This window comes from Apis cerana, linkage group LG11 (genome assembly GCF_029169275.1).
Source record: "Apis cerana isolate GH-2021 linkage group LG11, AcerK_1.0, whole genome shotgun sequence".
In the NCBI taxonomy this organism is placed as follows: domain Eukaryota; kingdom Metazoa; phylum Arthropoda; class Insecta; order Hymenoptera; family Apidae; genus Apis; species Apis cerana.
In genome coordinates this window covers 4,775,838-4,790,190 of record NC_083862.1, presented here as the reverse complement: position 1 = coordinate 4,790,190, position 14,353 = coordinate 4,775,838, and the positions used below count along the sequence as shown (strand labels likewise).

At 17.2% G+C, this 14,353-nt stretch overlaps 1 protein-coding gene across 7 annotated transcripts in view; it reads right to left on the bottom strand.

The window, feature by feature from the left end:
• LOC107994552 (caskin-1) overlaps positions 1-14,353 on the bottom strand; it is a 95,532-nt gene that overhangs the window by 62,965 nt on the left and 18,214 nt on the right. The window contains exon 1 of one of the 7 annotated variants that reach the window (XM_062081470.1): positions 1,599-2,548. The exons of 5 other annotated variants lie outside the window; for them this stretch is intronic. In XM_062081470.1, coding sequence (XP_061937454.1) covers positions 1,599-1,938 — 340 coding nt within the window. In that variant the 5' untranslated portion in view covers positions 1,939-2,548. Of the gene's footprint in view, positions 1-1,598; positions 2,549-14,353 lie in introns of those variants that run through there. One more of the 7 variants, XM_062081469.1, reaches the window with a different exon arrangement.

Here is a 14,353-nt window from a genome sequence, read left to right as displayed (position 1 = left end):
AAAATATTATTGTTCTCTAAATTATACTACTTTTACAATTAATAATCTTTTTCAAATATTTTATTTTTTAAATAAAATAATAAAAATAGAAGATAATGAAATAAATATTTAATGAATGTATTAATAATATTTTAAACATGCAAATGCAAACATGAACGCACGAGAGAGAGGGGAAGGAGAAGAAGAAGAAGAGAAAGCTTTTAGTATAATATTCAACTCAATTTATACTTTATTAATTCTTTATATAATGTTTTATATTATTTTTATATTATTTGTTTTATAATTATTTATTATTAAAATTATTATTAAAATATATCTTTATGTTATTTATAATTTTTAATAAATAATAAATAAAGTTTAAAAAATTTTAAAAATATAAATAAAATTTGAAATAAATATAAAGTTTGAAATATTTTCATTACTTAATAAAAAATAAAAAATATTTAATCATATATATATATATAATTATACATGATTTATATTTTACAAAAAAATTAATCTGAAAATTGCTTTTAATTCATTCATTTAAATGATAAATTCATGTTAGATATCATTCTATTCATCTCAAATAATTCTGATGTAGTCATATAAAAACTTTATGATTTTAAATTCTATAATTATAATACAATTGAGTGAAACGAATTGATTTTACACTTTCCATGAATGATGCAATTTCTTACTCATACGATTATGTAAAAGACAACCTATTTTAATTTACGATCAGAAAATATCGAACATATGGATCTTAAGGAAATACAAGTAATTGGTATTAAAATTTCATTTGAAAAAAATCAATAGTCAAATATTTTCAAGATATTGCAAAAGTAAACTTTTAAGTAGTAAGTTTAAGTAATAAACTTAACAAATTTTTATATTTTTTAATATATATATTAATGCTATGTAAAAATTTATATAGTTAAATTCATAACATGTTTTTCATTCGTAGAATTTTGTATTATAATTCATTTTATCTAATTTCTAATTTAAAAAATAGCAAGACAAGAATAATCTATAAGTCTATTTATTAAATATTTTAAATAAAAATATTTGCATATTTTTTACGCTTTTCCAAATAATTAAAAAAATTTAAATACTATATAAAATAAATTTAAAAAAATTTAAATAATATTTTAAAAATTTAACAAAAAAAAAGTTTGATGAAAAAAATAATTACATATAAAATATTAAATTTTGGAGAATTAGAGAATTCAAGTTTACCCATTTAAAATTTCAAAAATTAATATGGAGAAAAAAAATATTAGAATATACATATATATAAAAATATTAATATATAAAATATATTTTTTTAAAATAAATTGATTAAATCTAAACAATTTAGAAATAACATAAACATAAAAATTTCATTTCTTGTTTGTTAAAGTGGAACAATATTTTTCGTATTAAATTTTCATTGATAAATTTTGTTATTATTCTGTCATAATCTGTTATAATTCGAAATATTTGATAAAAAGCTCATTTGTAGTAGCAGTATTTGGTTACATTATAACAATCCGAACGATCAACTTGTCATATAATTTACTCAATCTACTTTCAAATTACAACTAATCGAACAATCGTTTACAGAAAGTTGCACTTACGATGCATGAGATTCTTCCAACTGCCATAAATCGCCTGGATGCACTTATCAAGGGGAGTAGCAGATAATACTGTACTCGTTTTGTGAGTATTTAGATTACCTTCAGAACAACTTCTAAATAAAGTCCCATTGCTTATTGTGCAAATCATCGGATTATGTTCCCGCGGATAAAGTTTCGTCTTCGACATTTCGAAAACACCACTTGGAATCCAGGATTCGACTGCTGGATCACGAAAGCTTCTATAAGTCGAAGATAATTTTTTCGAAGATTTTTGAAGAAATCGTTTGCCAGGTGGTAAGGGCGGAGGACCCAAGCAGCTCGTGACAGCAGTGATCGCCATTTATAATAGAATTGATCTTGTTATAAATCAATAGTTCATTGACTTTTTATATTCAGTGCAATTTTTATTATCTATCTTTCTTGCCCTAATATTATTATGTTTATTAACCAAAAATTTTTTATTACTATTATAATTTTTATGTAACATAAATAATTATATGACGGTATACAAATATAAAAATAATTTAAGAATTTTCATATTTATTAACTTCTTAAATTTCAAAAGAAATGCAAAAGATATTATAATAATTATACAAACTTGAAAATATAAATATATCATTATGATTGTTTCAAATAATAATATAATTTTTAATAACTTTTGTAATCTTTAAAAACATTGTAATATATTTTGCATTAATAAAATATTAAAAAATTAATATTCTTCTTTCAAATTAAATAAAATTCGATCACTAAATTAAACTTATTTATTCTATGATTTACATTGAATGTAAATATTATATGTCATTTTTTTTTCGAATAAATTAGGTTATTCACTTTTAATCGATAAAAAATTTACGAATTTAATAAATTCATCATTAATTTGTGCGAATTTTTAAAATATATACGCGTTCATAAAATACTGCGAAGTAAACGGTGGAGATAACCGGATAAGACTGTCAGAAACGATCCATGTTAAATACAGCTTTCAGTTGGCGACACCAATGGAACCATTGGTGTGGCGAATGCAAAGAGGCGAGGTCGAAGGTGGGTGAACAAGTTTCCGGAGAACGGCGTAGGCCGCTCTCAGTAATGTTTCCAAGCATAGGTTTCCAAAAACGCGATACGTAAAATAATTTTTAACATAAAAATATTTCGATCTAAAAGCATTAAATTAAACAAAAAGCAAATTTAGAAAAATTTAAATTACATATAATTTAGAATTTGTTAAAAAAAAATAATCAGAAGAGAAAAATAAAAAAAAAATAATATATCGAATACTACAGTAATGTTACATGATGATATATAAAATAAGTCAGAAAGAGCAAAGTAGACAATAGTATTACTAAATTCATAAGATAAGAAATTGTGTTCATGTATATGTGTATAATTAGCGAAAATAGAAAAATATTTATCTATTTTTAGCAAAAAATTATATGTTACATTATATTTTAACTTTAATTTTTTTAAATTTATAATATGAAAAATAAAAAATAATATAAAATAATATTTTTGTGTTTTCTTTTACTTTCATGTAAGAAATTTTATATAAAATTTGGTATATAATTATTTATAACAATATTCATATATGCGAATTCAATTAATAAATTGATGTTATCAAAATCAATAATAATTCTATATATTACATATTGTGTAGATCGTAATAAATTATATTTGAAACAATTTTTTTATTTTTAGATATTTTATATTTTATACATATTTGATATATTATTTATTTATATTTTATACTTTATTTGATATATTATTTTATAAAGTTTGGTTGAAAGTTTGAAAAAATCTGATAATTTTCCTCTGATTTAATATTAAATATTCCCCAAAAATAATATTTATATAATTTACACAGACAAAAATAAAATATAATAATAATAATATAATATAATTAAATAATTAGAGCAATTTAGAAAGATTTATATTTATATATAAATTGAATAATGAATAATTAATTATTACACAAGATTTTCAAACTTAAAAAATTGCAATTTTTTTTTAAAATAATTTTTTCAACTAAATTCTGAGAAAAACAGATTCATATTCAATAGATTAAAATTTATAAAAAACACTTATTGAACTTTCGAAAAAAAATTAAAATTTGTCGAACACTGTGTTATTTATTTGGTTTTTTTACTTTAAAATTTACTTGATACTAAATAAAAAAAAAATTGATTTCAAAATTTTTTGGTATTTTACAAACATATCGATAATAAAAATACTGATACTATGAATATTTTTGCTCTATTATTTCTTTTCCTGCAAGAATCGCACGAATCACGAATTTTTGACATAACTAATTTTTCCATCATGAGTAAGCTAAACATTACTACATATTTATGATTCGATCAAAATCTAAAAACAAATAAAATGATTTATATATATATATGGCAAACTTAATTATAGTTTATAATATCAAATAAGTATCGATATTTTATGTAAATATTTGTATTAAGTATTAAGTTAAACATATCAATATTCTTGAATCAAAAAGAATTATTTTTTGATACTTTTGCCTTTATATCTTTTCTTTTTTTCTTATCAATGTCAAAGTCTAGATCAAAATTCATAGATTAGCGGAATCAATCATATTTATATATGGAATATATAACTATTAATAATATAGAACTATTATTAATTTAAAATTGGAATGTCAATTATATCAGCACTGTATATTATAGATTAGTTTTGATACATGCACAATATTAAAAAAAACAAAAAAGAAAATTTGAAGACAATTTTCCAATCACGTTAGATGAAAAGGTACACAATGGTTTCAATTTATTTCTTTCTTAAATCTATTACTTTAATATAAATATTAATTGTTTACAACTAGACTGCGGATGTTTATGCATTTATGAAAACTTTGAATGTATTAAAATCTACAGAATACATATTATATATAAAAAAAAAGTATAAAATATTCAAAATACGCATATGATAAAGAATAATTTCTATTTAAGTTCTATTTTTTTTATTCGTGTTGATGAAAATTTTATTTTATATTAACATGTAGAATATTTATAATTTCATAAATAAACCTAATCTAATTTTTTATATACCTTTATTACAGCAATCTAATTTTTATATTTATTTTTATCTTTAGATTTTTTTCTCTAAAAAAATATCAAATATTAATATATCTTAAAATTATATAATTTGCATAGTTTGCATAGATATTAAAAATATATAAGATTATATATACTATATATATTTATATTATATTACATATTACATATTATATTATATTATAACATACTATATAATTTGTTATAATATTATAACATATTAAAACATAAATATATAAGATATAAAATACTAAACCAAAGTTATTAATACAGTTATAATTAATAAAATTATAATTTGGAATTTTTCAGAATTTAAACCAGATTTAATATTTAATAATGATAATAAACATATACTTAATATAGATCTCGATACACTAGATTTTATTTTTCAATTTTCAAGAAAGCATCAAAGATTATTTTTTATATTTCAAACATTCTAAAGAGAAAAAGCGGAAAAATTATTTTTGTAATTTGTAATAAAAAACTTCATTGAAAAAATTGTTTTAAATGATATTAATTGCAAATTTCTGTAAAATATAAATATATAATAAATTAATAAAATTTCACATTGTAATTTATTATATTCTAAAATAAAATTTAATAATTAAAATAATTATAAAATTTAATAATAACAAATAAAGTTATTTGAATAAATTACTTTAATAAATTATTTTAATAATTATTTTAATAAGTTACTTTTATAAATTATTATTTAATAATTTATCGTTCAAAACATAATAATAATTGCAAATAATTGTAATCCCAAACGGCCCTGATTATATGAAATTCAGATCGATACGATTATAAGTACGAATAGATATTATTTAAACACTTTAATAAATAATTTCGAAATTTAATAAATATTCGAAATTTTTAACTAGTTATTTTTTCAAAGAATTAATGTCTCTGTTAACTCTGATATATTTATATTAAAAACAATGATATTTTTTTTTTAAATTTAATTATTATTTTTTATTATTATAGAATTATTATTATAGAATTGGTAAAAAAGAAACATTTTCAATTATTACAATTATTATAATTAACATTTTTAATTATTATAATTAAATACTCTCATATTACAAATTGACTAAATTCTCTCAAATACAAAGGATTATTACAACATATTTAAATACAGAAAATATTGATAACATAAAACATTACATGTAACATCCTAATTAGTGGTCATTATCGAAATAACTTTTTATTTAAATAATTATTTGAATAAAATTTGTAAAGTTTCTTTATCTGAAATAATATTTCTTATTTGAAATAATATTTATTTGAATTAATATATATGCTTTAAAATAAATTATTTTAATATTTATTATTTTATATTTAGAAATAAACACAGATATTTTATTATTTTTAACACTATTTCTTTTTTTTATTATCTATTATCATTTAAAGTAAATTATAATTGTATAATTTATAATAATGAAATATTTAATGACAAATCATTTGGAAATAATTTATTTTTTAAATAATATTTTAGAATTTATTTGCAAACATCTTTATTTTAAATATATTTGAAATTTATAATATATTTAATCTTTAATTTATTATTTTAAATATATTTGAATTTTTTTATCTGTTATTTTAATTTCAAAAAATTAATTTTTAATACCCGATTAATATAAATTTTTAATTTTCAACATTTTAAAACATATTTGTAAACTTCTTTGAAAATCATCGCAGTGATTATACGATAATTCAATAATAGCAAAAAAAGCAAAAAAATAAATATATACTTATAATCATTAGAAAATTCAATATTTTAGACAAAATTGTCATAAAGAGAAAGGAAGATTCACGAATACAAGTTTTACTAAAGAATGATCTACACCCCATCATTTTTTCCAACATTAATGATGAGAAAAATTTCTTGTAACTGCATTATAGTTTTATAATGAATTATTTTTTATAATGAATGAAATGATGAAAATCATTTGTGATTTTTTTTTAAACATTTCAAAAATGTTAAATCATAAATATAAAAATATAAAGAAATAATATGAATTGATATCAAAATAAAAAATATTTGTTAATATATAATAAAAAATAAATACAAATATTAGATGTAAAATTCTAGAAAGTAATAATATCGATAAAAATATTATTTATTATAATTACATTTCGTTCTACCTATTACCATCCATTATTTATGTAAATATAAATAAATGTAAGAATAAAGAAGCATATTTATTTAAATCGTGTTTTAAATCATTAAAATATTTAACAAAACTATGAAATAAGAAATTTTTAAATGTTGTATAATTAAAATTTCTTATCAATTTCATTAAACTAATATTTTTTAGATTAGATACAAACATTATATTATTTACATTTTATTATATTATTTACATTAGATTAGATACAAATTTATATTATTTACATATATATATAAAGTAACAAAAATTGTTTTTTTATGTTTTTCACTTTATTATAGAGATATAATATAATTCATAATTAAAATCGCATAATTAAAATCCTTTGGATAGATATAATAGAGTTTAATAGATTGAAAATTGCCTTCATGTGCATGAATCAAATTTTAACTAAAAATAAACATATAAATAATAAATAAATAAAATAAAATAAAGTAAATATTATTGAAATAAGTAATAAAAGATCTTGGATATTAATTTTTTAAAATTAACGATTTGATATTTAATATTTTTCTGTTTTATTTAATTTAATTAAAATTTTATTAAATTAAAAAAATAAACATAAAGTGCGTTTTAAAAATTATATAATTAAAAAAATGCAATTTTAAAGTTTAAAATTTTTATTTTTTCGCATATATATTCTTATTTATTTATGATATTTATTTATAATACAAATATATTATTTTTACAAGATATCCAGTTTTGCTTTTAATATATGTATTCTGCTTTATGTATTATAATATATGTATTAAATATATTATCATTGTTTTTTGTACTTTCATATATATATATATATTAGCATATGAAAAAAATTGACCAATCACAAAATGCGCAGTCTAATGGAGTTGTAATAGTATTAGTTTATATCGGCAATTGAACACAAACAAGTCTAAGCAACATATATTGAAAAAAATATATTGAATATTATAGATTTTTTTAATATAATTCGATTTAATTTTTTATCAATGAAAAAATGTTTATATTCATATTCAATATACTTTCTACGATATATTGTTTGGATTTATTCGTGTCGATAACACGCTACTTAATTAATGCTACTGTTAATTAGACTATACGTTTTGTGATTAAGCAATATTTTTTGTTAATAAGTCGTTAACAAAATCATAATAAAAGCTTTTCATATCAAATCATAATAAAAAAGGAAAATGTTGCTTAAAATTTTCATCTTAGGAATCTCTAGTTTACGAATGTTCCAATATTTTTGAAACACTCTGTATACGTATATCGTTTTCTTTATAAAGAATAATTTATTATTACATATATATAATATTTATTTGTTACATATTTATCTCTATAAATTTATTAAATAAATTATATTTAGATTATAGATTATAGATTATATATTAATATAAATCAAATAAAAACATGGTTCATAATTTAAATATATTTAATATACTTTTATACGAGTTTTTCAAAAATAAAATTCAAAAATAAATATTTCTAATCTTTAAAAATTTTATATATAAATAAAAAATTCTTTATCTGATAAAAATTTGTTTTCTATTGAATTAACTAATACCAGTGTAGTTTATTTTATATAAATTATTGATATTTGATATAATTTTTTAATTGATATAATATATATTATATAATTCAATATATTCAATATATGTATAAAAATTTAATTAATGATTTTTCTGAAATTCATATACATGTACATTTTTTTATTCTTTCTACGTTCTATTCAAATAATTTTAAAAAAGAAAGAAATTAAAATAACAAAATAATATAAAATCATATGATATTATATTTAATTAATCTAAACAATATCTATATAATAAAATGAAACTCGAAAATCTCGATGACATAATAACATTAGACTGTCATATCCAAACCAGAAAAATTAATAATGATGACACATGAAAGTTAATAATTCAATAATAAAAGAAAAGAAAAATACATGCATAAATAGTATTTTTAATGTCTTAATATAAATTATAAAATATAACATAAAATAATATGTAATAAAAAGTATAAGGTTCCATTTAAAAATTTAAATATTATTTTTATTGATATTTATTGAAGAATTCAAGGTTATTCCAAGATCAAACATTTATTATTATATGTGCTTTCAATATTATACAACTTTTGTCTGAAAATTTTGTAGTATTTCTGGTACAAAAATAATAATATGTATACATTTAAAACGGATATAATATATATTAAAAATATGAAATTTTTATAAATAATTTAAAAAAATATTCCGTGATATCTATGAAATGGCAAAAAAAGGCTTATCACAATCAATTTAAAATTTTATTTATATTAATATATAATTTAAAATTTTTATAAAATATAAATTACAATATATTATAGAATTTATTATAAAATATGTATATTTAAAGAAAATATATGATAGAGTAATTAAAAATGGAAATATGAAAAAAATGATAAAATTTTTTCTGTCATATTTTCTGTTAGAATTAAATAATGTTATATTATAGCACATAAAAATTTTTAGTAAATTTAAAAAGAGAAAATTTAAAAAGAATTTTTTAACAATTTATTAACAATTTAGATATTTAAAAAAAAAATTGTAATATTTAATATTGATAATATATGATTTATTTTTAAAAAATGATAACTCAAAAGATTTTATCCAAAAATAAAAATGTATGAATTAAGTGATTTAAAAATCAATTAAAACAGCCTTAGGATATTACATAACTAAAAAGTATACAGCAGAAGAAGATAAAATCGAATCTCATGGATCGAATAATTTGCATAAGATGAACGTACATCTTGTCAAGGACAGAAATAAACGCGTTGAACTAAATAGCAATTACAGTTAATGAATTTTTTTTTATTATATACAAAATATCTGAATATTCAAATCACAAACTTTCAAAATGAATAATATAATATAATACGAATAATATATATAACAAAGTGATAAAATATTTTTTATCGAAAGATTTCTATATATATTAATTTTGTAGTAATTTAATCTATTAATGAAATGTTAATAAAAGAATATAAATAATATGATTGATTATTTAATAAGAGAAATTTTTTGCATAATGGAAAGAAACAAATTTGTATATAAAATTAAGTAATTTTAAAATATGTATAAACATTTATTATATAAAAAAATACTAATATTTAAAATACATTATAAAAAATAAATTGTAAATAATTTTAAATGAGATAAACTTTTTTTAATATGCAAAAAAATAATAAATTGCATAATACATATTGCATATTATAAAATTTCAAAAGAATTATATCTAAAAGAATCTAAAAGAATATTAATACATTGACTTATAAAAATTTATGCAACTATAAGGAACATTATAAAATATTGCTATGCACTATGTTTTCTCATTCTTAACGCAAATTTAAAATACTTATAATTTAATAACTAAACTTTATTGGCATGTATGTATATATGTGTATACATGAACTTTTTTTATCATTTTGATGACTTAAACTTATTTTTAAGAGTTTTTTATTTTTATAAATATCTTATAAAAACAATATAAAAACATATTATACATATTATATATATTACAATTGATTTTATTTTTTAACATATCAAAAATTTTGTAATATAAACTAGTTAATTAATTATTATTAAATTAATCAAATTTGTATTGCTTTTGTTAATCCATTCATAGTAAACTCAAATATTTAGCAAGCTGTTAAGAATAATTACGTAAATTTCATATCTTATATATTTTTATGTATAAAATAATAATATTAAAACTATATTATTTTTTGAAATAAAAATTTTCAAAAATTTATATCAAAGATAAAAAGAAAAAATAATTATTTTTCAAATTGCCTTTTTTAAATTTCTTATAATTAAATACGTTAAAATGTTACAAAATTAAAAAATTAAAAATGGCCAATAAAATAATTAAATTATTAACTAATATTATTTTAAATTAACATTCACATTTTAATTATATTAATTATTATTTAATAATTTTAAAAAATATTACATATTAAATGCAATAAAACATTGAGTTAAAATTAAAAAAAAATAAAATATTAATCAAAAAAATAAAATATAAAATATTTAATCAAATGATTTAATTTTTAAAAATTAAAAGAATATAAAATGAAAATAATTTAAATTAATTAGAAATTTTTTTATATAAATGAGTAGAAAAGTAAAAAATATAAAAATTACAAGTACATAATTAGTATAAATATGATAACATTAATATCATTTTTATAAATTTAATTTATCAAATAAAAGAATATATCAAATAAAGAAAATAATTGTATATTTATTATCAATTTACTTTACAAAAGTATAATATTACAAAAAATTATAACTAAATAAATATAATATGAAATATAATATAAAATGAAAAATAAATAAATTAATTAATATAATATTTTTCTGTAATTTTAAAATAATACAACAACAATAAAAAAAATTAGAATAATGCAAGGTTTAAAAAATGAATTATTGATGTGCGAATTTGAATACGACAAAAGTGTAGAATAAAATATAAAAGTATAAAATTAAGAGAATTATAAAAATGTAATAAATAAAATGAATCAAGTTTAAGATTTAAATAAAAAATTTTAAGGAAAAACTTCATCCAGATACAAATCTTACTTTATTTAAAATATAAAAACTACCAAATATGTAAGTCAATACATTGATCATATTAAATATAACAATTTTATTAAAAATTTATTTTAATACTCTAAGTTATATGGTTCAAAATAATTTCCATATTTTTTAACAAAAATAATTTAATAAAATATATTACTAAAAATAAAATTAAATGATAGACATTATTTATATAAAATTATTGAAATAGTAAACAAATTTTCTAAATTTTTAAAAAACTTTTAATAAAAATCTTTTTGAAGAATCGTTCAACTGTAATTCAAAGTTAAAAACAAAAAATAAAACATAAAATTAATATAAAAAATAAAATTTATTCATATCTCTCTCTCTCTCTCTCTCTCTCTCTCTCTCTCTCTCTCTCTCTCTCTCTCTCTCTCTCTCTCTCTCTCTCTCTCTCTCTCTCTCTCTCTCTCTCTCACTCCACTCACTCACTCACTCACTCACTCACTCACTCACTCACTCACTCACTCACTCACTCACTCACTCACTCACTCACTCACTCACTCACTTTCTCTCTGTCTCTGTCTCCCTCTCTCTCTCTCTCTCTCTCTCTCTCTCTCTCTCTCTCTCTCTCTCTCTCTCTCTCTCTCTCTCTCTCAAATTTTCTTTTTTTATTTTTTCAAAACTTTATGTTTTATATGTATATATTTATTTCGTATTTTTGCATTTTTTTTTTTTTTTAGATTTCAAGTCTATTTTATTTAGTATCGAAGAAAATTATCGAAGAAAAATAACATAATTATCATCATAATGAAAATTATCATTGTGAAAATAATCTATAAATTGTAATGTGAAATGAAATGTGAATGCACAAGATTGATAAAATGGCTCATAGATAACACTAATAATAAAATCATTCATTACTTAATCGTTTATTACATAATAAATTAACATAAGTTGTGGCATATATTAGTTTCTATGAAAAATATTCTAATGCAAAAATCAAATATAAAATGTAGTTACAAAATTTTTTAAAAGTAAATAGAATTAAAGATAATTGATTAATATGATTTCTTCTAAAATCTCAATATTAAATAATTGTGATCATTGAATTCATTTCACAAGAAGGAAATAATAATTTCAAAAATTTATTTTGCATATTTAGAGATAAGAAATAATTAATTTTAGATGTAAAGTTTTTAAAAAATTCACTTAGCATATAACGCTATATATTTTTTTTTATGTTAAGATTTAATATTGTTTAATATTTTTATTATATATAAATATTTATTCATACAATTTTATTAACATTAATATATAATTTTGATGAATCAATTTTAGAAGCCCATACAAAAATTGATACAAATATGTTAATTAAAACTTACTTATAAGTTATAAACAATTTAAGTTTGCAATTAGATGAAATAAGACGAAAAAAAATGAGATCGTCTGTCTTTATCATATTGCTATCACTTTGTTCTCACTTCATTTAATCCAAATTTAAATTGTTCACAATTTAATAAATAAACTTTAATCAATATTTTTGTATACCAAATTTTATCTTTGTTTACATTAAAATCGTAAATTCCATTTTTCAAACAAATTTATTTGTTCAAAATATAATAACTATTTGATAAATATATTAATATACACTTTATATATATATATATATATATGTATACATACATACATATAAATGAAAAACAAAAAAAAATTAATTGTGCAAATGTTTCTAAATAGAATGAAAACAAAATGTACAAAGCTTGCCATATTGCCATGCTTTATAATTGACTTTCGTAAACAAGATATATTACGGCAACATTGTATCATGTTTCGAGTAATGTGGTATCATCTCATGTTACTTGATGTTTCGAACACATAGAATTTTTAAATTAAAAAATCTATGAAAATCATGTCATAAATAATTGCAATCTCTTATTGTCATAAACATATTTTATAAACATATATATATATTTGTTTAGAAAGATTTTAATTGTTTATACATAAACTATTTGTTCAAAATATATGTAACTAAAAATTTTATTATTCATTAAATAATAAAAAAAATTCATAATTTATATTATTTTTTATTAATTGTTATATAATAATTAATAATTTCAAATATAATTAATTGTAAATTCAGTAATACAAATAAGAAGATAAAAATTAGACAATTGGTTTATATTATTGATATTCCAACCAATATTTTTTAATTTTTATAAAGATTAGATAAAGAAGAAAATATAATTTTCCTATAAAATTGATAAAACTTAATTAATTTATATTTTATGTGTATATATATATATATATCATTATTATTCTTTTTCTCTTTGAATTCATTTAAAATAAAAATTTAGATTTTTACAATTCGATTACAATTTGATTACAAATAATTATATGTACAAATATATATTTTAATAAATAATATCAATATTTTTTTAACTATTTTTTTTTCCATAATAATATAACAAGAACAAATAATGTCTGTTTTATATAGCTTGTAAAAAAAAGTAAAGTATATAAAAAATATATATATAAATATTAAAACAAGTATTGAAAATACAATTTAATCAACTTTCTATTTAAGGATTATTCTATTCTCTTATGACTTTTTTAGTGTAATAGTACATATATATTTTTTTATATTATATTTATATTTTTTATTTTATATTATACTTTTACAAGTTATAGAGTATAATAAGCTTATATATATATTTTTCTTATAATTCATTTGATTTTAATATTTATAAAATTATAATAATATTATATAATTAATATTAAATTATAATATTTTCATCATTTTTTCTTAATTCATTGTTTTTTATTAACTTATTTTTTTTAAATTATATGAAAAATTACTTTTTTAAAAGTTAAATAATATAAAAAGAATATTTTCATTGATTAGAAAATTAATATAAATTTATAATAATATATAATTTAATATATAATTAAATTTATAAT